General features: G+C 42.5%; 1 protein-coding gene across 1 annotated transcript; it reads left to right on the top strand.

Annotated features, from left to right (window-relative positions):
• The first annotated feature begins 1,208 nt into the window (after positions 1-1,208).
• Positions 1,209-20,457, top strand: LOC142498013 (uncharacterized). The gene is made up of 6 exons (XM_075606523.1): positions 1,209-1,506; positions 2,905-2,982; positions 3,338-4,105; positions 13,124-13,245; positions 13,333-13,383; positions 20,194-20,457. Exons 1-6 carry the CDS (start codon positions 1,230-1,232, stop codon positions 20,455-20,457), a joined length of 1,560 nt encoding a protein of 519 aa, XP_075462638.1. The 5' UTR covers positions 1,209-1,229.
• The last annotated feature ends 3,860 nt before the right edge of the window (positions 20,458-24,317 follow it).

Raw genomic sequence — 24,317 nt, 5'->3', positions numbered from 1 at the left:
GGCGAAACAAGCATGTATTGGATTGCGCGCCATATTTAAAGGCAACGTGTACTGCTAATCATTCTCTGTGTTGTTGGGAGTGAGAGAGAGAGAGACGCACAGAGCTGGCTGTTTGAACATTTGCATATTGACTGAGAGACTTGTGTATTGGGTGAGCTTTGTCCATTGTTGTTTTGTTTACATCTTTGTCTTGTTTTATATGTGGAAGTGTTTCGTGTGATTGGCTGTACATTTCTTGTCTGTTTTTTGTGAGTGCTGGAAGTATGCCCGCAAAGCGTGGGAAGAGTGATGCTGGTGGGAGTGGGAGTGCTACTCGTGCGAGTACGCGTCGGAGTGAACGTACTGTTCAGGGGAGTGATGTTGCTGAGAGTGAGAGTGGTGTTGCAGGGAGTGGGAGTGCTGGTGCTGCGAGTGGTGTTGCTGGGAGTGTGAGTGCTGTTGCTGGGAGTGGGAGTGCTGTTGCTGGGAGTGGGAGTGCTGGTGCTGGGAGTGCTGGTGCTGGGAGTGCTGGTGCTAGGAGTGTGAGTGCTGGTGCTAGGAGTGTGAGTGCTGGTGCTAGGAGTGGGAGTGCTGGTGCTAGGAGTGGGAGTGCTGGTGCTGGGAGTGCTGCTGGTGGCGCAGTTGCTGATGGGGTGGATGGTGGTGGCGTGCTTGCTGGTGGGCAGCTTTTGGAGGCTCTTCCATTGGAAGAAGGAGAGTCCAGTCAGCACCAGCCAAGCTCTGACCCTAAACCTGCTCGGAAGAAACGTGTGGAGAAGCCACGTAATCCTCGCTTCAATGACCAGGAAAATACAGCTCTTGTCACTGGCATTCTGGAGCACTATGACAGTATATATGGACATTTACTAGGTAAGTGTACCTTTACATTTATTAATCAAATACATGTGATCCTAGGTCATCTGAGTTTTGTTCATATGCAAATATGGGTTCACAATATCTTTCTATGTTAATTAGTCTGGAAACACAGCTTTTTATCATGCCTTACAAGGACAACTAAACACAGGCGGTCAATTTGCCATAACTGCATACAATATGAATGCAACCTTGCTTACATGTATAGGTTTAGTAGTGAATGCTCATGTGCTTCACATATTACACATAAAACAGCATGTTTGCTATCTCTTGGAACAGCTAGCAGTGTAGGAAACTGGTGCTTCTATTATTATTCATTTACCTCATATATTGTATATGTTTTTCAAGGGCGGACAAGTTCAGCAAGCAGAAAAGAAATGTGGGACACAATAGTCATTGGTGTCAATGCGTGTGGGAATCATGTGAGGGACAAGCGGAATTGTCACAAGAGATTTGATGATATTAGGTCCAAATTGAAAAAGAAAATACAACACCAACGCGTGCATGCTACTGGCACTGGAGGTGGGCCGACACCACAACGTCTCATATTAAGTCCATTGGAGGAGCTGCTTCGGGCAAAATTACTTCCCGTCGTCGTGGAAGGCTTACCTGGTGACCGTGATATAGGAATTTACCCCTCACAATTTCCACCAGGTGAGAAATATTACTGTACTAGGCGTGTCGTTGCTTACAGTTATTTTGCATAGTTACACTGCTTTTTATACTGTCTTCACAATATAAGCATACCTGCATCTATATATGTATATGTCTGATTCTGTATATATATATATCTCAAAATAGACATATATGTTGTAGTCCTACTAAAAGCAGTAACTAATATAGCACGTGCCATTGCGTGCTCATTTACATGTGAATTCCCAAAATGCATTGCTGCAGTGGAAGCAATTGATGGTGGGCGAAGATGGGGAACAACAGGGTAGTACACATGTGTAACACATGTTAATGAGAAATTATTACTAGCTACAGGTACAGAACAGAAATATGTATAATATTATTGTGTATTTTATTTATTTTACTCCGACAAACATGACATTACTGCCTATTTTAAGCATGCATCAAATATATTGCATGCAACGGCCTACAAACATCACTTGCACTAACACATCTATAGTTGTTTATGAAAAGGTCCATTTTTGCTTTAAGTCATATACAGACAGCATAATGAGGCACACGTATCATATTTTATGTCATTGTTTTCATAACTTAGAAACTGCACACGACTATTTAGCTCATCTACCATTGTGTTAAAGCAGCTGCAATTAATATCTCATCACAGCATACACTTCAACAGAGGGGGTGGGGTTCAGCACACACACTAATTACAGCCTCATTTTAGGGTCAACTTAGTTCACACCATTTTCACCTGTTTCAAGTAATTGAAAGGTGTGGCTGATTAGGCTTTTTGGGGAAGGGAATACCGTTCTTACAACCTGACTAGCACAACTGAAGTTAATCACACTCATTTGAAAGCTTCACTTTAGCTACTAAATGCCCCAACAACTCATTACTTATCAAACCGTACGTCACACATTAGTTCACTCATATCTATAGTTGAACTACTACTATCAACGACACATTATCACACACTGCATGTGTTGTCTTGTTTAGTCACAGCCACATTCATGTGTGCCACATCTTATATTAATGTACCACACATATACTCTACCAAAAACAACACTTTTTGCAATATGACCACCTTCATGATAACCATTGTGAATGGTCATCTCATGATAGTTATGTACATTATGATACTGATATCACTACACAACATATGATTTTTATGTACAAATTTTATCTATTTATCCTCACGCATTACTGCAGGAACATAGTATGTTTTATGTTAGGGAACTCAAAAGTTCTAAGTACACAGGCATGTACATTGTTATTACAACTATTTATGTTCACTTTCACACACACATTTTGGGTTAAGGAAATGATGCTGTTAGGTACTCATAAATACAGAACATACAATAACTGTTTGTTCAATATTTACACATGTAAATGTAAAACTTATGTTATTGTTATATATAGTTGCCCCTGAAGGACATGTGTCACCTGAGACTGAACAAGTGTCTTCACCTGGGTCAGCCAGCTCAACACACCTAGAAGGTGAGTGTATCAGTTGGTGGCCATATAATATGTGCTCTTCTATATGTTATGTTGTCATGTTCATTATTTGTTTTGCACATCTTCTTTAAATAGGATTACTTAGTGTCAGTGAAAATGAAGTGTAAGGCAACTTGTATTGTGTTAGTGATGTTAACTATCATGTAGGAGTTGTGAGTTTACAGCAAGTTTACATTCACTCATATTTCATACTGAGTCCAAACATTATTCTTAAGTCAAGGTAGTTTTTAATGTGAGGTTATAAAACGTGTTAGTTGTTACTTATGACACAGTACAATTACATAGTAACACAGCAGAGATTAACATGCCATTTAATAATGTGTACATTTATTTGTAGAACATGATGAAGAGGATTTTGATGATGATGATGATGATGATGCCGCCGCCGCCATAGACACACAAATACAAGCAAGTGACCATGAAGAGGTTCCAATTGAAACTGTTTTACCGCCAAAACGTCCAGCAAATACCACATATGATGCAATTGTAGCTTCTGAGGGAAAAATTGTGGAAGCAGAAAATCGTCGCCATTCTGACCTGATGACAGTGCTGGAAAGGATGATTGCACTGCAGGAAGAAACAGTTTCACAATTGGCACATCTCCACAGAGTCTTCATTGAAGTGCCTAAACAGTTGCAAAAAATCAACACCTCATTCGAAGCATTAGTTGTTCAGCAAACACAAGCTAATTACTGGAGAATGACTAATGTACCACAATTCAACACCTCCCAGCCAGGATCTGTTCATGCAGGTCAGTTTTCACCACATTCATCTGATATTCATTCACCAGGCCCAAATGTTACCGGTCAAGTAGCAGACATTGCTGTGCAGGTTCCTGATGACATCCTACCGCTGCCATCTGTACAAATTCAGCAGCAGACACCTACAAAGGAGGCGACAAAAACAAAACAAGACACACATGAAACAGACCAACCATCACTTGTGCAGTGTCTACCAACTTGCTCACATGTGTCAGTGGGCACAAGCCCTGTCCGTGAACAGTCACTACCCAAAAGCCCTGTAGGTGAGTCACTGGCCAAAAGCCCTGTAGGTGAATCGCTGCCCAAAAGCCCTGTAGGTGAATCACTGCCCAAAAGCCCTGTAGGTGAATCACTGCCCAAAAGCCCTGTAGGTGAGTCACTGGCCACAAGCCCTGTAGGTGAGTCACTGGCCACAAGCCCCGTAGGTGAACAGTCACTGCCCAAAAGCCCTGTAGGTGAGTCACTGGCCACAAGCCCTGCCCGTGAAGTCCCAGAGGCCACTCAAAGTGGCTCTGTTCTGCCTAAAGTTGGTGGCAAAAGAAAAAGGAAAATTCAAGAGACAACAAGCAGGCCTGTTACTCGCTCGCAAAAGGAACAAAAAAAATAAATGTTCTAATTCAGAAAATATGTCTTTGGCCTTGTTTTGTTGACTTCAGATTATCTAATTACTATTGTATGTATGCTGAAGACTGTGTTGTTTCCAAACTTTCAAGCATGTTCTTGTACACGTGAAGTTTTGGAAATGTTAACACTCCTAATTAATGAATAGTGTTATAAATATTTATGTTTTAATCGTCTGTTCAGTAATGGTCCACCAGGAGCCAGTTGCTAAGTTTAGAGAAGCTGCCATTGACTTTGCAGCAAAACATTGCATTTGGGTGTGTTAATTGATGTAATCATTGCATGTGCATATTATTTTCATGCAATTATAAAAGCACCTATTTAACTGCAAACATCTTTCTTGTACGTGTACAGCAGGATTTTGTGTTAAATATTACTTACCTTTGCTGCCCATTGTAATGTTGTCCTTTAATCATTTATGTGTTCTTGTTTCAAGAACATCTCTGAATTGATACTAATATATATGTAGTATGTATTGATATATGCACACACACACACACACACACACACACACAGACACACACTGTGTGTGTGTGTGTGTATATATATAGTGCTATCTAAACTGGTATAGATGCATTTACAAAAAACATACACTTCATGCTTCCTTGTGAAAACACAGTATTTAAATAATACAGGCCTAATGTTTGAGAACTATACTAAGTGTGAGCCTCTAACATTATTGGGCGCAAACAAATGTTTATTACTTAATTCACTCATGTTTATCACCATTTAAATAGGTTTCATACAAGGCCTACTTACTGCCATCAATATGTTGTGTGTACTCCAGCAATATTTTAAAAAAAAATTACTTTTTTATATATATATATAATATATATATATATAAAAAAAAAAAAATATTATTTTTTTATATATAATATATATATATATATATATACATATACACATACACATACACATACACACAATATACATTGTATATACATATAGTACAATATACACTTTATATATATATATATATTTATGAGATAGATATATTTATATATATATAGATACACACGTATTTAAACTCATGCAGACAGGGACTTAACCAGACTTTCAAATACACACAGAAATGTATGTGGGAAAAAAACATTTCATTTTGCAGGTGTGTGTATTTACTGATATGGCTGTCTAAGCACTATTTTCACACAGTGCTCTTTGTTATTTTGCAAGAAAACTCAATGTTACTGAATGAAAAGTGTACTAATGTTTTCAAAAACGAGATAAAAAAAGGATACATTTTTGTCCCACATGCGGCTATCACAATCCACAAATGTTCAAGCAATTATAACTAGAAATCCAATTGGCGTTTGAAATAAGGAGTTACAGTTTATACTTTTGTTGACCTTGAAAAGGAAACACAGCAATTTGTTAGCCACTGAGCAGTTTCATTTTGATGAGCAAAGAACAGATACCTGCACACATCTTTTGTGCTACTCTGCAATGGCTGATGAATTGGTGACAATTATGAATCCGAATTTAGGTTATAAATACATGATATCAGAAGCTATTTTATCAACTTGCGGACATCAAGCAAGCACACGCCAAATCTATGATTTGATTCGAGCAAAATATCCTTATTACCAAAACCGTCGGCATTCCTCAATAAGATTCACTTTATCAACAAATGACTTTTTTGAACGTGTGCAGGATAAGCTAGAACACAACTATGGTTTCTGGAAGATTGCCAAAGAAAAACATTTCACCGTGAAAGAAGGCACATATATTGTGGTTAAAGGCATATTTATTCCTAATGCCAATAGCAATGGATCCGCTACTACTGTTCCGTGTGAATCGATACCTGCTGCAATATCTGCACCCTCCATTCCTGAAACCCACATTGTACAAGAACATAACTACTATGATTATGTACCAAGCCTTTCAGCTGAAAATGCATTGGAATGGGTACCCGAAGAAATGAACATACCTCCCGACCAATTGTTTGAAGAAAGCAGTGGCGATTCCTATGAGCGCTTCATGGAGGAGATGTGTGTCATACTGGATTCAGCGGGTGGGTCAAGCGTGGATGAAAAAGCCTTGCATTTCTGGAGCGACCAGTTGCAGCCAGACGAAGAGTTAATTCTAGAAGAATGGTAAATATAACAACCGTTATGAGTTGACTCTGTGTTTAAAATTTTTTTTTTTTTCTAACCACCATTTTCCCTTTCAATGCGTGGATACAGCGTAACATAGCAGACTGCATAACATGTAGTGATCACAAACAAATTGTTTCCGAATACAATATAGTAGAACCTGAAAGAGTAGTACACATTGCTGACGGAATAAATATACGTACTTTCCTATCACTTTAAACATATTAGCAACATTTTACCATAACTCTAACACATACCTGTTTTGTTATCATGCTACATCTACAACATTTAAAAGCGGGTCCACCACGTATGACGTGGGACCCTTGTCATGGCCCAAGGCGTCCTTAAAAAGGATTACGGATGTAAGTCCCGCCCCCAAGCGACGTGCGCGCCTCAATGCCTATTGGCTGTCATGTTTTGTTATAGTAACGGTAACTGCAGTGTGTCATACAGTGGGGGCGTACACTGGGCGTTAGCCAAATGTTAATTGAGTGGGAGGAGTGTTAGCGTGCGTTTCACGCTGGTTTAACATGACGTCACACGTATTGCATTTGCGCATTGTGTTATCGGCCGTCCTTTCTGTCCAAACACGTCTGTTTAAAAAGAATACAGATGTACTCGTTTAGAACGAATGTAGTTTCGTATTCATTGTATTTGAAATAAAGATTTTATGTTTAATGATATTTTCAAGATGTATTGAACGCACAACGTACGCTTTGTTTTGCGCATGCGCAAACAGTTAGTGCAGCCAAGCGTGAAGTGCGTGCGCACACTAAGATGTGCGCGCACATTTTTCAGTATACAGGCAACGTTCACATCATATACATAGTTATGCCTGCTACAAATTTAAAGAAACATTACATACTGATGTACACTTGTACTTCTAACATATAAGTGAGTGACGTGTGTATGTACACAATCATATAGAGCTGTGTAATGCGTTGTCACGGATACATATATAGTAAGGTGCCATCTTTGACCATCATGTGTTTGCTGTATTTCAGAGATGTCGGGGAAGATACAATCGGATCAATGTATGATTTCAGAAGAGTCTACCTTTATATGAGATGATTGTGAGGAGGAGCCACCGACTACTATACTACATATGGAACTAATTTTATATTGCTTGCAGCGCTTATTAACAAACAATTAAAAATGTGATACACTTATGCCTATATTGCATAAGCACTTAATTAACATAATGATGTTGCAAAATAGTGCCTCATGAATTTTTATTGAGTGTTCTTTAATGACTACTATCATTTTATGGCATGGTGTGTTTTATATATAACAACCATTCCCACTCTGCTAACACATTTGTGTATTCTATTGTGTAATGGAACGTATGACTGTCGAAACTATGTAACAATAATAATAATAATAATAATAATAATTATAATATGAGCATGTTCATGTATAGCGCTGCTAGTTGTACACAGCGCTTTACAGACACATTTTTCAGGCTCAGGTCCCTGGCCCGTGGAACTTACAATTTATTTTTGGCCGCCTGAGGCACAGGGAGATAAAGTGATTTGGCCAAGATCACAAGGAGCCGACACCGGGAATTGAACCAGACTCCCCTGCTTCAAACTCTCAGTGCCAGTGTGTGTCTTTACTCACTGAGCCACTCCTTCTCCCAATGTAAAGGACACTTACAACCAACTAGCCCTTTATTGTTAAAAATCTCTTGTTACATGGGTATGTTGATAAAATGGTTTGGGACTGTAGCAATTAATGTTATTGGCCAGATGTTGTGGTCCCCTACAATGCATGATGTTCTGAATATGACATCAACATCATGTAATGAAGTACGTTTCTGTGTATATTTCATTAACCTAACTAACTATAGTTTACTGTGTTTATTAAACTTTCTAAAAATACATCGTATAGTCAATATGATGATATAAGCTACCATAATAAAGCTGGTGTTATCATTTGTCGGTGTTATACATGGATCCTACACAAATTGATACAGACACAAACAGTTGTCTTAAAAAGTGTGTCTATGCTAATGTGCACGTGATTGACGTTACAATTGTGAGAATACTTGATAATTATCATCATGATAATGATGAAGTGACGTGAATTATATTGCAAAAATATTACCAACATTGTCATATAGGTAAATTAGAAATGCTAAATGACAGTAACATTTGCAACAAAATAGTGTTTTCTGTTCACAGTTTTACACTTGGTACATGTAGGACACATCCACACACGTGTGACTTATACATACACATGTCACAAATTTAAATTCATGTTGACTATTAATTCCTAGCATTAAAAAACACCTACATTGCTAAATATAAGATGTAGTACGCATTGTTGTGATTACAGGCATTCATGCATGGAGTGTTATGATCAGTCAATTTCATCCGTGATGAATGAGCTCCCGTAAGTAAACAAATAAGTACAGTTATCCCCTTTTCTCCAAACAGCTCTATATTACATGAATGGAATTTATAAGGAAACATACATAAAATGTGATAAAATGTGAGTAATCATTTTCTAATACAATGCACATGAAAGCTCAAGAGTAGCTAAATGCATATACATGATACAGAAAGTACATGTATGTTACATTTGTGTTTAAACCAATATGTTGTGTTTTTACTTCAAATAATTATAGGAAGATTGAGGTAGGCACATCTTATGAGAGATGTCAGCAAATATACATACCATGATCAGTCATACTGGAGATATACCTATAATGCAAAGGAACAATATATAAATTGCAAACATTGACATGCCATCTTCAGTACCGTAAACAACACAGCAAAGTGTGTATTTGGTGTTAAATGTGCAACACCATGTATATTTAATCACATTCAAAATGTAAATCAGCCTGGTGTACACATCATATGGATGTACATGTTACACTGCACCAATAACATTATATGTAAGCATACTAGAAGCATGAATGAGTATGGGCATAATATGTGTATTGTGTTAGCATAAGGAACAACACAATGCTAAAATATTAGTGCTTTGTTACCCCAGTTGTATTCACATACACACAACTAAAGTACAATTGAAGAGGGATTATATAACCTGTGCAACAATAACATACCGGTGCCACATCCCTTTGTGCACACAGCAGAGAAAAGAAAGGTGTGCAACCCATATTCATCTGTGTCCTAACAGAAGGTTATATAAAAAAACATTATTGTTAAGATAACATAATGTAAGTATAAAAGTAGAACTTGGAACATATCTGTTTTTACTTACAAGAAAAAAATGAATTGATGAGATTCTGGCGTGTCTGGCCACCACTGGCAGTTTGTTCATTTTCAGCAGCTACATGGGTGGGATGCTCGTCTACCAAAGGCTCAGCTAGGTCTGATTGTACATTGTGCCTGAGTGCAACATTGTGCAAAATGCAACAGGCAAGGATAATATCAGACACTTTTTGAGGCTTGTATAGAAGAGCCCCACCAGTTCTGTCCAGACACCTAAATCTGGTCTTGAGTAGGCCAAATGTCCTCTCTATAACAGATCTTGTAGATATATGGGCTGCATTGTACCTCTCCTCTGCTTCAGTTTGAGGGTTAAGCACCGGAGTCAAGAGCCACGGCCTAATTCCGTATCCTGAGTCACCTATAATGAATGGAGCACACATAAGCTGACATTAGTGATCACATTGTACAATGCCAACATTCCTAAATAAAAATGTGTTTTGTGTTATAACATGTAAATGTGTACTCACCCAGCAGCCAACCATGTTCAAAATGTCCCTCTTCGAACGCATGGAAGACTGAAGAGTTCCTCAGGATAGAGGAATCGTGACTGGAACCAGGGAATTTGGGTACCACATGCATTATCCTCATCGTCGCATCACATACCACCTGTACATTGAGTGAATGGTAGTGCTTACGATTGCGGTACACATGCTCACTCTGACTAGGTGCAATCAAAGCAACATGTGTGCAATCGATTGCACCCAGCACACATGGTATCCCTGCTATATTATAAAAGCCAGTCCTGACTTCCAGCCACTCTGTCGCCTCTGTAGGAAAATGAATATAATTCCTAGCGCGTCTATTGAGTGCATAGAGAAACTGAGTCAAGGCCCGCGAGAATGTAGATTGCGAGACCCCGCCCACTATGCCCACAGTTGTCTGGTATGACGCGGAAGCAAGATAATGTAATGAGCACAGCATTTTAACAAGCCCAGGGACTGCACGACCTCTGGCTGTGAAAAAATCTAAATCTCCCCTCATCTCCTGATAAAGAGATAAGATTGCTGCTGAACTCAAACGATAGCGACTTACAATCTCCTCCTCACTCATCCCATCTAACAGGGTTCTCTCCCTGTACAGACGCGGACGAGGCACAACTTGTCTCCTCTGTCTTCTCCTCTGATCTCCTGTCCCTCTCCCTGTCCCTCGGCCTGTCCCTCTCCCTGTCCCTGTCGTATCCGCGTCACTGTCCCTGTCACTGTCCCTCGGTGTGTCCCTCCCTTGCCCTAAGTCATTCTCTTCATCAGCAAGCATGTCATAGAAAAGAATGTTCCTCCGTCTCCTAAACAATCTCAACATTTTGAAATGAGTAGCTGTGAATGAGCAGGTAATGGGCGTCTTTTAAATAGGTATGTGATGATGTCAGGTGACATAGTAAAATGCAAGGTTTTACATTAACATAATAAAGTACTTGTGTGGCAAGCTGTGTGCAGTTGTTGTGTGTATTCTGCAGGGAATGATGATATTTGCCAATGATGTGAGGTGAAGCTTTGTACAAACATTGCATGCAAATAAATAGTTGCATGTGCAATGCATGTAAAACTTGTGAACGCAAGAGTCAGTCATGTAATGAGACAAAAAGGCTGAGATTGATGTGGGAAAAGTTTTGTGTAACATGTGTAATTAGCCATGTTATTGTGACATGTTGCCAACAATGAATAGTCGTGTGCATATGCATGCATTTCTGTAATGAGGATAGTTGCTATAGAATGAGTTTACAAGGTGTCCCAATGATGAATTACTGTACATGTGTGTATAAGTTAGGTTGAAGTGCTTGTAATGCAACGGTTATAATGTAAACATGCAATGTGATTGCGCGTCCAATAAGTGACGTCATGAAAATAGGGAGGACCAAACCTAGATGTAAACATGAGAATTTAGTGTACATGAACGTTTAAAGATGCGTGACACATTACAAGCATTGTGTAATGTAAAGGAACATGAATATACTGTGTATGTGTGACATGTGTGACATGTGTGACATCATGTAAACAATTGTCGATCAATTCAGTAAAATGTGTGATATGATGTGAGGTTCTCCTTTAAGAGTTGAGTATAGTATTTTCCCTTGACACATCATCACATGATGAGTAATGTGACACGCAAATGCTGAAAACATGTAAAAGTAGAATGTTATGCAAATAATACACGTCAGCTGTGACACAATGCAGGGAATGCCCCCCACACTGTAATGCAAATCCCATTTGTATTGTGAGCAATGAAACGTAAACAGTACTATACTGTTATACGTCCCCGCTCCATTGACTCCATTGATGTACAGAAGATTTTTTTTTTCTAAGTGCCGTTCCGGCAGCCTTAGCGATCGTTCTCCCGTCCAAACTGCCAACTTTAGTTGGCGGGAGAAATCGGCCATAACATCTCAATTTCGTAGTGCCGATCAGCCCCGATAAGCTGATTTTTTTTGTTGAATCCAGCCGATTTAAAAAAGTGGCGATCAGTGGCGAAAACAGGCTTATCGGCAGCCGACTGGCCATAACAAAATAATCGGCTCCGAAACCTGGCGAAATCAAGCACTTATCGGCGCTTACTGAATCTCAAACCCAATTTTGGCTATAAAATGGTGATAATTCCCTTATCAACGCTTACTGCATGAGGCCCATAGTGAAATGCTGGTGCTATATGCTAAGTGGATGAATAACTGCACCAATGAGTAATAAGAATGTAGAAGCAAACCAATGTTTGCCTCTAAAGATTCAGACCGGCCGGTCAGTAACTGCTGAGATTACAGCCCCTATTGTGGGTCAGTGTGTGCATAACAGCAATATAATGCAGTAGGTGAAACAGGTATGATTTGGCACACACAGAGGTAGACTCATAAACAGATGATATACAACACAGTCATGTAAGGTGCAAAAGGTACTTTTTGTCTACATTGTGTACAGTACTGTGCTACTGTGTCAATTTCAGGTGTTTAAAAGCCAGAACACTAAAATGCCATTTTCTGCACTCGCCTGCACTCGCGTCTTAAGGCGGTACGGTTGGAAGAAATCCCGCGACATGACATGGGTATTTCGAGGTATACACCGCGTGGTGTTTCAATAATGGCCGCTGCATCTGTAACTCATTGAATTTAATACTGCTTGCATCCGCCTGGACACTTTTTTGCATTTGTTTTAACACTGGGAGGATTTTGCTGTGAGGGAGTCGGGAAGTACCATAGACCCACTTTGTGGTAACTAACATTGCCCCCTGTGTCTCACCGCACCCACTTCTTCGCCGTTAGGGATTTCTTTCTCATATCCCTCACTTTTTAGTGATGTCCCAGTTCCCCCTTCCCTCACCATCCCTCCCCCTCCTGTTCATTTTATGTGATTTGCGTTTTTTTGGAGAGTGAGTTTCTGTCAGGGCATCCTTTGTAAGCAGCTATTTCCTGTGTCATTGACCTCAGGTGATTCTGTCTATATAGTGACAGAGATTAATAATGCTTCTTGTGCCCAGTCTCAGCTTCTGTTTGAGCAGGTGTGCGAGAAAGAGATGCAGCTGCTCATGTTACTGTATATGCACATGCAGGTTAGGCTGGTTTCAGGGTTGCCGGAGCAGGGCACAGTTCTAGTCTGTTGTGGATTCCCATGATAGGTTTTGAATTTGTGTCTCTAGATCAGGTTTCAGCTGCACCACCTCAGGCTGTTACACAGAAAGCATCAGCAGGTGGGAATATGGGGGTGCAGGAGGAAGAACTGCAGGCAGGTGGAGTGGGTAGGGTAGCAGGGAGCGCTTCCAGCTGTCTGCGCCAGGGAATGCACAAATCAACGTTGGAGAGGGTTAGGGTGACATTGGTTGTGGTGATGATGGCTCTTCTAAGGAGTTTAACTGGCAGCATATTGGTGGTAGTCCCCAGTTTGGGTATTGTGGTATTACAGCCTCCTATCCAAGCTTGCAGACATCACATGGGCACAGTCATCTGCCTAAAGAAGCCACCTCCATGATGTTATGACAATACTTCCAATTGCCCCACAGTGTCTCAGAGAGTGACTCTGCAGTGCTAAACTGTGTCCTTTGTGCTGCAGCGGTGCATACTGTATGGGGAAGAGTGGAGGCCACCTGGGGATGAGTAGTCGGCAGCAACACTTGTGGAACAACCACTATGACCTCTGGGAGAGGCAGCATCAGCGAACCTGTGCATCCTCATGTCTCCAGATGTGATTACTCTGTTCTGGGTCATCATGGAAGAAACATCAACACCCACCAAAGAAGGCAGTCACCCACTTCTTCTCTTGGATGGCACACCAGGCCTAGGTGGGCAACACGGTCCACCCCTGCTGCGAGAAGTGACTCTTGCTTCTCCTATGATCTCCCTGCCTGTAGAACATCTTCCTTCTCCCCCATCTCCAACAACCACTACCACCACCACCACCCCAGAGACAATATTGCCAGGTAGTGACACAGAGACGAAATAGGTTTCTAAGTGGGATGAGGTCTGTTGCCACAAAGCATGTATTTTATCCCTTCATGGGACAGTGTGCGAGGGGTGCAATGCGTGTACTGTGGGCAAGTTGTTAGTAGGGCTGAGAACGTGAGTCTGACCCACCCCATACAATACAAAAACTAAATTGAAACCATCTGCCTCTCACCACTACGGTATTAAAAATATACAAAAAAATCCGACAAATATTGCACAAACCATAAATATAAGACACAGTGGCGCCGGATACATCAAACTCCATTCAAGTGGAGTTAATATCGCACCCGCCAAAAAATAATTACGAGCATTATAACCGCAATTTTAAGTTGGTATTCATCAAAATTGCTGTACTCATTTAGCCGGGGTGAAATCAGAGTGAAATCGTGATGCGGGAGTTGACACAGCGTTAATGACCCTGCATCACGATCATATTTCTGTCATAGGTTTCTGTAATAGCTATTATTTCAACAGGGAAAAAGTGTGGCGCTCAACACTAATGCAATGAACAATTTAAATAAATATTTTAGAGTGATTAAAAGTGCATTCATTATAAAACACAAATATATCATTGTCACGGGAGACTAGGATTATAAACACCTTTTTATACCGGGATCATTGATTGAGCAAAGCATGGAGGTAAAATAAACGGTTATTTATTTCAAGTAAAGACATGCACACAATTTAACACAATTACAGGGTTAACACACTTACTGGGAACGGGGCTAATGAATAAATCTATCCTTAGAACGAAATTCGCAAAAATGACCTCTGTAGGAGCCCTTTTTCTTTACCGGTAGGTACTCACAAAAGTCCTGGTACTGATTTCGGCATGCAATGCCAGACGCGACCACTTTGTTCTTCAGAAATGGGACTTACTGCTGCGGCACAGTTTATTCGAGCATTTGCCCGTTCTGTGCCGCAGCAGTAGCCTGGCGCGCGCCCGAGTGTGACGGGCGCACGCCGAAGCAGCGGAAGAGCGCCCTCCGATCGGGGCGCTCTCCCTACCGCTGCCGGGTCCGCCGGGTCCCCCGGAACCCCCTGCCGCTGTCCCGCGATCGCGGGACACCAGGGCTCCCTCGGGGAGCCCCTGGACACGCGTGCAGCGGGCGCACGCTCCCGATGACGCGTGACCGCGCGTCTATGACGCGCGGCACGCCGAGGGGCGGCCACTAGCAAGCCGGGAGATTTCCCGGCTTGCGGTACCGACCACACTTCAATAAAGTGTGTCGGTAGTGTAGAAGAATTCTTGACTCAAAATCTTTGAAGCCGGCTCGTGTCTATTCAGTACAGAGCATCTTTGAATTTGCCGCTGATGGTTTGGCGCTTGGAATCTGCGCATCTCATTGGCTGCAAGGTTTATTATGGGTTTCAGGGTCCCATTTACAAACCTCTACAGCCTATTAGAGTGTGGGAATTTCCCTGCCAGACAATCCCCGATTTGCTGGTATTGTAAAGCCGGGAGGGCACCTTTTTTTTTCAGTCTGTAATGAGGCATGCGCCAACCTGGCACCTCTGCCTCTTTGCATACTGAGCCCATCCGCTGTCCAGGCTCCACAGAGTCTGGGTTCTGGCAAATGGTGGCTGGATAGCCCTGTGTTAGCCAGGTTGCGGGTACTCAAGCAGAACTGCAGTACCCCTCCTGTTCTAACACCTTAGCATCCCTGAGGCTTTCAAGTCCTGACTCCGCACAGACCCAGAGGCACCAAGCTTGGTAGCCATCTGGTCTCTTGGAATCCATGACTTGGAAATCCCACAGTTCATTTACAGGTTATCAGAACATATACCTATTAAATATTACTCTTTAATAAAATATACTGTGTCCTGTCTTCTGTGTGATCAAATGTATAAATTCCTATTCTGGTGTCAGGGATGGAGTGAGAGTATAATTTGCCTACACTCACTAGCCTCATTCTTGGCACACTTTAGAAATAACTTTTAAAACTTTGTTCACACAATAAATCCTGCTCAGCTTTATCACATTACTGGAGCACCCCCTGAACTCCTATACCAGGTTCAGGATACCTGGGCATGTATCTGGATACCCTTCCTTATCGTAGGGACCCCCTGTTATACTAGGGACCCCATGTATGGTTGCAGGTATACATTAACCCCTTCATGTCTGTTTATCTTGTCTGGATAATGTTGCAGCAGGAATCCTGGCGGTGAGTCGTAAGAACGTTCTCAGAGTCAGAGTTTGACCGGAGCAATGTGCTTGGCTGTATCCGAGAATCTCACTCGATTCTCGGACCAAACTCTTGGGGTATCCCATAACTCCGGAACCCCGATACATAGACACATTCTGTAAAGACTTTCTCCGGCAAGCCCTCCCTGAAACTTACAGCCTTGAAATCTCCCGGTCCCAGCACCCCAGCCCTCGGGTGGTCCCCGGGTGAGTAGTGGGGGAGGGTGGTTAGGCCTCCTGGGTGTGTATTGGGTGAGGGTGGGTTAATCCCTTAATTACTATAGCGGTTAATAACCGCTAGGGTGATTAAGGGGTTAGGGGACATTAGATTGGCTCTTTTTATTCTTGTGTATGTTTTGCAGCACCGGAGGGCAGGGGCTGGGTGAGGGTGAGGATGGCCTTCATCGTGGGTCCCTGTCAGGGGTGAGTGCAAGATGTATTTATTTTATTTATTCTGCTTATTGTATTTTAAATGGGCAAATGCATTATTATCCATACAGTATGTGGATAATAGTCATTTTGGCCATTACTGTACTGCATGTTTATTGGGCAATTGTCCCCAATAAACATGCTATTGTGCCGTAACCCTTCATTGCCTTAGCGGATAGCTGCATTAATGTATTTTTTATTAATAGTGTGCTGGAGCACGGGGTCTCCTGAACTGAACCGCTTTGATATTTTGGGCCTTCCTGCATACCGTGAGAGCAACTCGCCAAAAACATGGCGAGTTCAAACCCTTGCTGAAAATGCTTTTTCGCTGCTTCGGCCATAGGCTCCATAGCCGTGTAATATATATATATATATATATACAGATACAGATGAGCACAAGGACTGTCCCTTTAACCCAACTAAATTTACTTGCAGGTATATTATTTATTAAATCAAAGGGAAGGAAAGAGTCATATCTAAGCAAAGAATGGGTTCTGTAGAAAGGGTTATTTTGTTCACATGTAAATTACTAACCTCTTTGTAAATCACAATGCCTATAAAGGGAATACTCTATAATTCAAATAACATTATACATTTGATCGTTCGCCCAGGACTGTGAGTCACAATGTAGTGCGCTCAGGACTGTGAGTCACGATGTAGTGCGCTCAGGACTGCGAGTCACGATGTAGTGCGCTCAGGACTGTGAGTCACGATGTAGTGCGCTCAGGACTGTGAGTCACGATGTAGTGCGCTCAGGACTGCGAGTCACGATGTAGTGCGCTCAGGACTGTGAGACTCTATGTAGTGCGCTCAGGACTGTGAGTCACGATGTAGTGCGCTCAGGACTGTGAGTCACGATGTAGTGCGCTCAGGACTGCGAGTCACGCTGTAGTGCGCTCAGGACTGTGAGTCTCGATGTAGTGCGCTCAGGACTGTGAGTCACGATGTAGTTCGCTCAGGACTGTGAGTCTCGATGTAGTGCGCTCAGGACTGTGAGTCTCGATGTAGTGCACTCAGGACTGTGTCACGATGTAGTGCGCTCAGTACTGTGAGTCTCGATGTAGTGCGCTCAGGACTGTGAGTCTTGAGGTGGTGCGCTCAGGACTGAAAGACTATTAAGTGGAAAAGTCGTGGTGGGCCCAATCCTCTGCTACAAGGAAATGATTTGCCAAGTGTGACTGAAGTTTCCTGCCAGAGAAAAAGAAAATGCAAGAGTGCAAAGGATGCATCTAAGTGCGGAGCCAGTGGCAGAGTGTTGCGAAAGAGTAGCCACGCCCCCTCAGACTCTCCAGGTACCGTCTGAATAAAATGACAGGTATAGAGCTCCCCCGTTCCACTGCTCAACCACCTATAGGGCCCTTTCCCTCTGAGATAGCTATGTGGTGGAGGATAGAAATATACTGTAGCTTATGATCACTTTGAAGAAAATGAAGGTCACATAAGGACAGTTTATTAATTAGTACAGTCACGTCAACAGTGGCGCTCACCGGCAAGTATCAATAGATGCTACACTCACAACAAAGCAGACAAACGCAAACATGGGGCAAAAATGATTTTCTTTCTAAAAACACTAATTGAAACTTCTTATGAATATATTATGTCGCAATACAAATTAGCTACTGTATAATACTTTAAGGTGTAGCTACATTCAATTTTTTGACGAATAAAATGTTTTTGTCTTTCCCCCATTCTTCGAAGTGACAATTGTTCCGTGTTTTGAACTTGTTAAAAAATGCATGCATTTGGGCAATATGCAGCACTGCCGGTTTTTACCTCATTTACTTGTTGTTATCAGAAATGTAACTCTGGGGTTTTATCAGCTCAGTACATCACGCTGCATGTAAAACTCAGCTTTTCTGACTTCCTGATGCGATTTACCAAACAATGGCAGCCATTATTGTACTCCAGTGTTGTAATCTATTTTATCTCAATACAATCTATTTGAGCTGATCTCTCCAGGGGCCCCCGAGCAGCTAGATTTTTAATGAAGTCTTTTTATTATTTTGATTTGATGCTGTGATTACTGTTGCACTTGCTGTCTTTGTGCAAAGAAAATTAATATTTTTCCTTAATCACTTTTCCTGTAATGGAATACCAATCAGTCATGTGGCTACGGCATTCAATTATCAACCTTCATAGGGACATTTCAAAGCCGTTTAAAAATGGTTCAGATTATAAGGAACAGAATATTGGTGTAGCACAGATTCATGACTTGGTATGAGGTCTTTCTAAGCGCTTCAGACCTTTTCTGTTTGGGTTGCCATTAGGCTCTGTAAATGAAGTTCGACATTTTAGTAGCTGTATGGGTCCTGGAAAAGTGTAGGTTTATCTGAGGACACTTTTCAATAGACCAACCTGCCAAAGTCCAACTCAACAGTGTGATCATAATCTTGGTGGCCTTTCTTCAGATTTTATTCTATTAACACTATTATTATTATTATCGTTTACTTGTAAAGTGCCAACATATTCTGCAGCATGGTACAATGGAGAACAGAGTAATGTATATTATTATTTCTGTAATCCTCCCTGCCTAGCTCCTAGCGAGTTTATATCTGATTGTCTATATATTTGGCTTCTTCAGTGTATTACCTTATCAGGATCTGGGTCTGTGCAGCTGAGTGGTGATGGAAAAAGGTTGGGCGCCAGGAACATTATAGTTACAGACAAGGTGGTCTTTATTAAAATCTCATAGTATTATAGCTTCCTGCATTCCTGGAGAGGCACATTCCTTGAACAGTTGGTGGTTAGTTGCTTGGCTATACAGTACATCATCCCATTGCATTCTTATTCTATTACTTCCAGGGTCCCTACATTGGACTTGATTGCTGCTCTGTGTCCTGCCCCAGGGTTGCCGATAGGGGGGGAAGAATTGGGAAAAGGTTTTCGGGCCCGGCGACTGTGGAGGGCCTGGACGGCGCTAGAAGTTGGGCACGGCAAGGCCCAACTTCTGCATCCGGCTGCCGGGTCTCCAGTTGCTGGCCACCAGGCCCCAGCTCTCCCAAGCTGCTGCGAGTCCCTCTCCCACCAGTGCATGCCGAAAGCTGAGCATGAATTCCGGGCGGGCCAAGCTTCTGGTGCACAATGATTAATATGAAATCAGGACTAAACATGGCAGGTCAGATCAGGTCAGAAGCAGGAGTCAGGATTATAAATCAAAGGCAAAGAGGAGCAGGAAACAGGAAACTATAAGGCAGGCAGAGACAGAAGACAATAGCACCTAAGAGGAGACCATCAGAGGAAAGCCCAGAGCAGACAGAAATAGCAGCCACCTGGTGAACAGACAAAGGAACTGTGAGAGAGGGAGATTTAGGAAACTATGTCAGGGTTATTCCGGACATTACTCCCCCTCTCCAGGGAGGTCCTCCGGACGACCCTCTAGGCTCTTCAGGGAGACCTTTATAAAAAGCTGATTCAGGGTAGCCCACGTCTGGTGATTTGTTGACAGGCAGAAGGGACTCCACAGGCTATACAAGTCCATCAGAAGGATGCAATTCTCTCTCGAAACAGCCAAGTGTCAGGATGCATCAACCCAAAAGCCAGAGAATCGGTGAGCAGTAAACTTGACTTTGCAGAGGAGGTCACAGACTCGGCAGAGGACACATCAGATACTGATGACCAAACAGAAGAAAGAGTGCTTGTCTTCACAGCAGGATCAAAGGAGCCAGCAGATCCTCCAGATGACCCTCCAGGTTTAGCAGGGTGTCCCTAATGGAAAGCCGACTCACGTTGGCCTCCGGAAAACACTCCACATTTCACAGGAGCATAACCATCAGCAATGGCACCTGACAACACTCCAGGATCTTCTGGGAGACCTCGATGGAAGGCCGACTCAATGTGTACATCAGGTGCCGATGGGAAATCCAAGAAAGGTGCATTTATCCACCTCACAAGAACATAGGCATCAGCAACGGGTACAACAGGCTGTTCAAAGAGTCAGCATAGGCAGAATCAGGTGCATCAGGCATTGCAGGGAACGTCATTAGGGGTGCATTTAACTTCATCCTGGGGGCATGGACATCAGGAATGGGTACATCAGGCTCTTCACATGAGTCAATGGGGGAATTGTTGTCCTTAACCCCGCAGAAGACTTCTCGCTCAAACACATCTTCCACTGGTTTGACAGTGAATTGTCCTAGGCATTGTGCTAGTATCTCTTTTTTATTGCTGGCGTAACCATTTGTGTCTGGCTCAGCATTAAAGATTTCCAGCAGCTCAACCTTGGCATAGCTTTCGCCAGCTCCCACTGAATCCCATGATATCTTTCTATCTCGGTACAATAAATTATTCTAACGGAAAAACTTGCTTTTTTCATTGTGCTATAGCGGTTATATCTCTGTTTCATTCTAGTCACAGACTGAATCTTGAAGGCAGCGGCTTTCATAACAAGGAATCTGGTTTGGACCACATGGGTACGATAGAATGACTGGATCAGAATTGCACTTCTTCGTCGTAATCTGCTTCTTCTTTCCAGCATCTTTTGGAAAGCAGACTGTAGCAGTGAGACAGTGTGACGGTAAGGGGTAGCCAGGCTATACAATAAAGGATAAACCCATCTGTTTACCCCAGAAACCAATCTGGTCTGCCAGACTCGGGGGAGCCTGCCCAGTAAGTGGCAATGTGTTGACTGGGGGAAGCCGCAGAACATAGGCACGTTTCTCATTGGTCAATCCGTATGTCCCGCCCACATGGCATCCCAAGCTGGCTTGGCACACCCCCTCCTCTGACATCAGCCAAAGGATGACCCCCTATTCCTATTGGCTGGTGGGAGGGAATTCCCACGCTCTGATTGGTCGCTCCTTCTTCCTCCATTGTATTGTATGTCTTTATTTATATAGCACCAAAAGTATACTCAGCGCTTTACAAAGAATACAGTACAGGGAATTATAATTATACTACTGCACCAACACACTTTATTCGAGCAAATACCCGGTATGTACCTGGCAGATACCTGGAATGCGCCGCTCCTCACCTCTGACAAGCCCCGTTGCGTTTGCCTTCCCAGCCTGGGTTCATGCCTGGCTGACGGGCGGCTGATCTGTTAAATGATAATGATTAGGATTTAATAGGCTGCAATGCTTCGCGTGTCTACCAGATGGCATAAATTCATGAATTGTAATGCAGTATATATATATATACTGTGCAGTATTGCAGCCAGCGGGAATAAAATGCTTCAATCCCTGCTTGGAAAATAACCCAATGCACTCGGGCAGAAAACAGTCACAAACCTCAATACACCCGGGTATACCCGAATTCGTGGGACTAGCCGAGCTCGAATAAAGTGTGTCGCCAGTGTATAAGTGCAGCAAAATCAGACAATAGGAAAGGAAATACCTGCCCAAAGAGCTTACAATCTAAGAGGTTTAATGGGAAACTTACAGAGACAGTAGGTGAGGGAATAAGTGCTGTAGATGGCAGTGCTTGGTCACAATGGGTGGTAGGAGTGACTGAGTGTGGGATATTTGATTTGTGGGGTGAGATTTAAGGCTGGTCAGTATTAAATGAAAAGGTTAACACCATTTACAGGGGAAGAGATGGCAGGGAGGCATGAGTGAGATCAGGTGTGTATGTCTGGCTTCAGGCTATGGGGAGATCCCCAGCAGCAGGAAAGAGTAGATAGAGGGATTTGTGTGGGTGTTTTTTGTTGCAGGGTATTGAAGTTGTTGGGAGAGAGGTGTATAAATAATGGTGCAGTGGGGTGAGGGGATGTTGGAGAGAACAAAGGAGTGAGAAAACAGTAAACAGAAAAAGCAGTAGGGAGGGCATAGTAAGATGCAGGAGGAGAGACTTCACAGGTAATGGAGGATAAAAGTGAACAAATAATCACAGATGTTAAAAGTGAATGTCTCACAGTGGCAAAGTTGTAATGCAGAGTCCAGATCTTCCCCCAATCTTCACCTCCAATTTCAACTCCAAAATCAATTCTCGCAGACACTTAAGATGTTACTCTTTTGATGTTACACAGCCATATGGCTCACAGCCAAGTTACACTGACTTTAGTACCCGAATCACTTGCATTTGATTAACTCTTAAGGGAGGGGTTTGCCTAATCAACTCAGACATACCAAATAGTTAATTAGATTATCAATTCTCTCTCAATTGATAGGAGTCAGCTCACAGACACAGACACATACCAAATAGTTAGATTATCAATTCTCTCTCAATTGCTGAAGATAGAACAGCGGAGGGTATATAAGGAGTTGGCCAACTCAGAGAATCAGACTATCTAGTGACTTGTGTTGATGAAGCTAGGGCGGGCTTTTCATAGTTGCTCTGTTACAAATAGCAGAGCTACCGGCTTCATTTTGAATCTAGGAATGTCTGCCCAGCAGAGACTAAGTCAGACGCGAAGTCCAAGTTCTCGTTTTGGAATGTAGCAGTAGCGGTCGCGGCTAGGATCTTTAGCCGAAAAGAGGACCAGGAAGCCCAGGTGTATAGTCCAGTCATGGTAAGCCTTCCGTAGCAGGCGCCCTGCTCCTATTTGAGGCAAGTTTTAATCCCAGACCCCCAGTAAGTGTGTATTTTGTCTGTATTTTGTATTTCACTGAGTGTACGCGGGTTTACCCGAATAAACCTCATTTTATTCCATTATCTCGTTTTGCCTAGCGAATGATCCCGGTATAAAAGTGTTAAAAGTCCTGGTCTCCCGTGACAGACAGCATAGCGAATGCGCTTATAGGAACTCACAGCTTGCTTGGATAGGATACAGGACCTGTATCTGGACTGAATCATACAAGCAGCTTTCTTTATACTCCTGTAGCATCTTTGTTGCTGAACCCTTCTAACATTTGACTGCATTACAATCACACATTGTTTCAGATATTCATATTTCCTCTGTTATAGTTGCATTCTACAAATTGACTGAAGGATGCAGGCTGCTTTATTCCAGCGACAACGCTGACTAATTCATCTCTCTATAGGCGGCCTGTGTGATGACTGCTGCGGAGCGTTTGCGCAGATAACGCTGTCTCTCTAGCCTTCCTTGGATGAGTGCTCTGTTGTATGGCTGCAATGTTAGGATGCTTCTGTTCTTTCTTTCAGACTCTGCTCTAATTTTAGAAAGTTACAACTGGAAACATAGGGAGTTAACTTTTTACCTTTCCAAGGCACCCTTTGCCTCTTCCAGTGCCAACTGCATTCTTGACTTTTCTTGTATCAATAGCCTCTTCTCTGTTTCTAATTCATGGAGTTTCATGTCTCCTTCACTGACCCGGACAGAGAGATTCTTGCATTGTGGGTAGCAGGGGTGGGTGAAGGGAGTATTAGCCCCAAGGATGGGTGTTTAGACCTTGCAGGTGTGTAGCGGGAGGGGTTAACACCATCATTACCTTAGCGGTATTAACCGCTAAGGTAATGAAGGGGTTAAGTCCACCCACAGTCCCCCCCGCAAGGCCTAAGCCACCACCAAGGGCCAAATACCCCCTTCACCCACCTCCGCTACCCACAATAAGCCTGGCACGGGTGATTATCCCCTTCTTTGCCTTAGCAGTTAGCCGCTAAGGTAATGAAGGGGTTGTAAATGCATTTTTCCTGCATCGGATTCATGCCGGGGGTCTCTGGTGCTGGTATTAA

This window comes from Ascaphus truei, chromosome 6, assembly GCF_040206685.1.
Source record: "Ascaphus truei isolate aAscTru1 chromosome 6, aAscTru1.hap1, whole genome shotgun sequence".
NCBI classification, from domain to species: domain Eukaryota; kingdom Metazoa; phylum Chordata; class Amphibia; order Anura; family Ascaphidae; genus Ascaphus; species Ascaphus truei.
The sequence above is the reverse complement of the archived record's forward strand: the minus strand, read 5'-3'. Positions and strand labels throughout refer to the sequence as shown.

What these genes read in the sequence shown, in the direction of transcription:
- LOC142498013 (XM_075606523.1), top strand. Translation starts at nt 1,230, where the DNA reads ATGTGGGACACAATAGTCATTGGTGTCAATGCGTGTGGGAATCATGTG. An exon ending in CCCCTCACAATTTCCACCAG is followed by an intron (nt 1,507 to 2,904) that starts GTGAGAAATATT and finishes TGTTATATATAG; the next exon opens with TTGCCCCTGAAGGACATGTG. An exon ending in TACACAGAAAGCATCAGCAG is followed by an intron (nt 13,384 to 20,193) that starts GTGGGAATATGG and finishes ATTTGTTGACAG; the next exon opens with GCAGAAGGGACTCCACAGGC.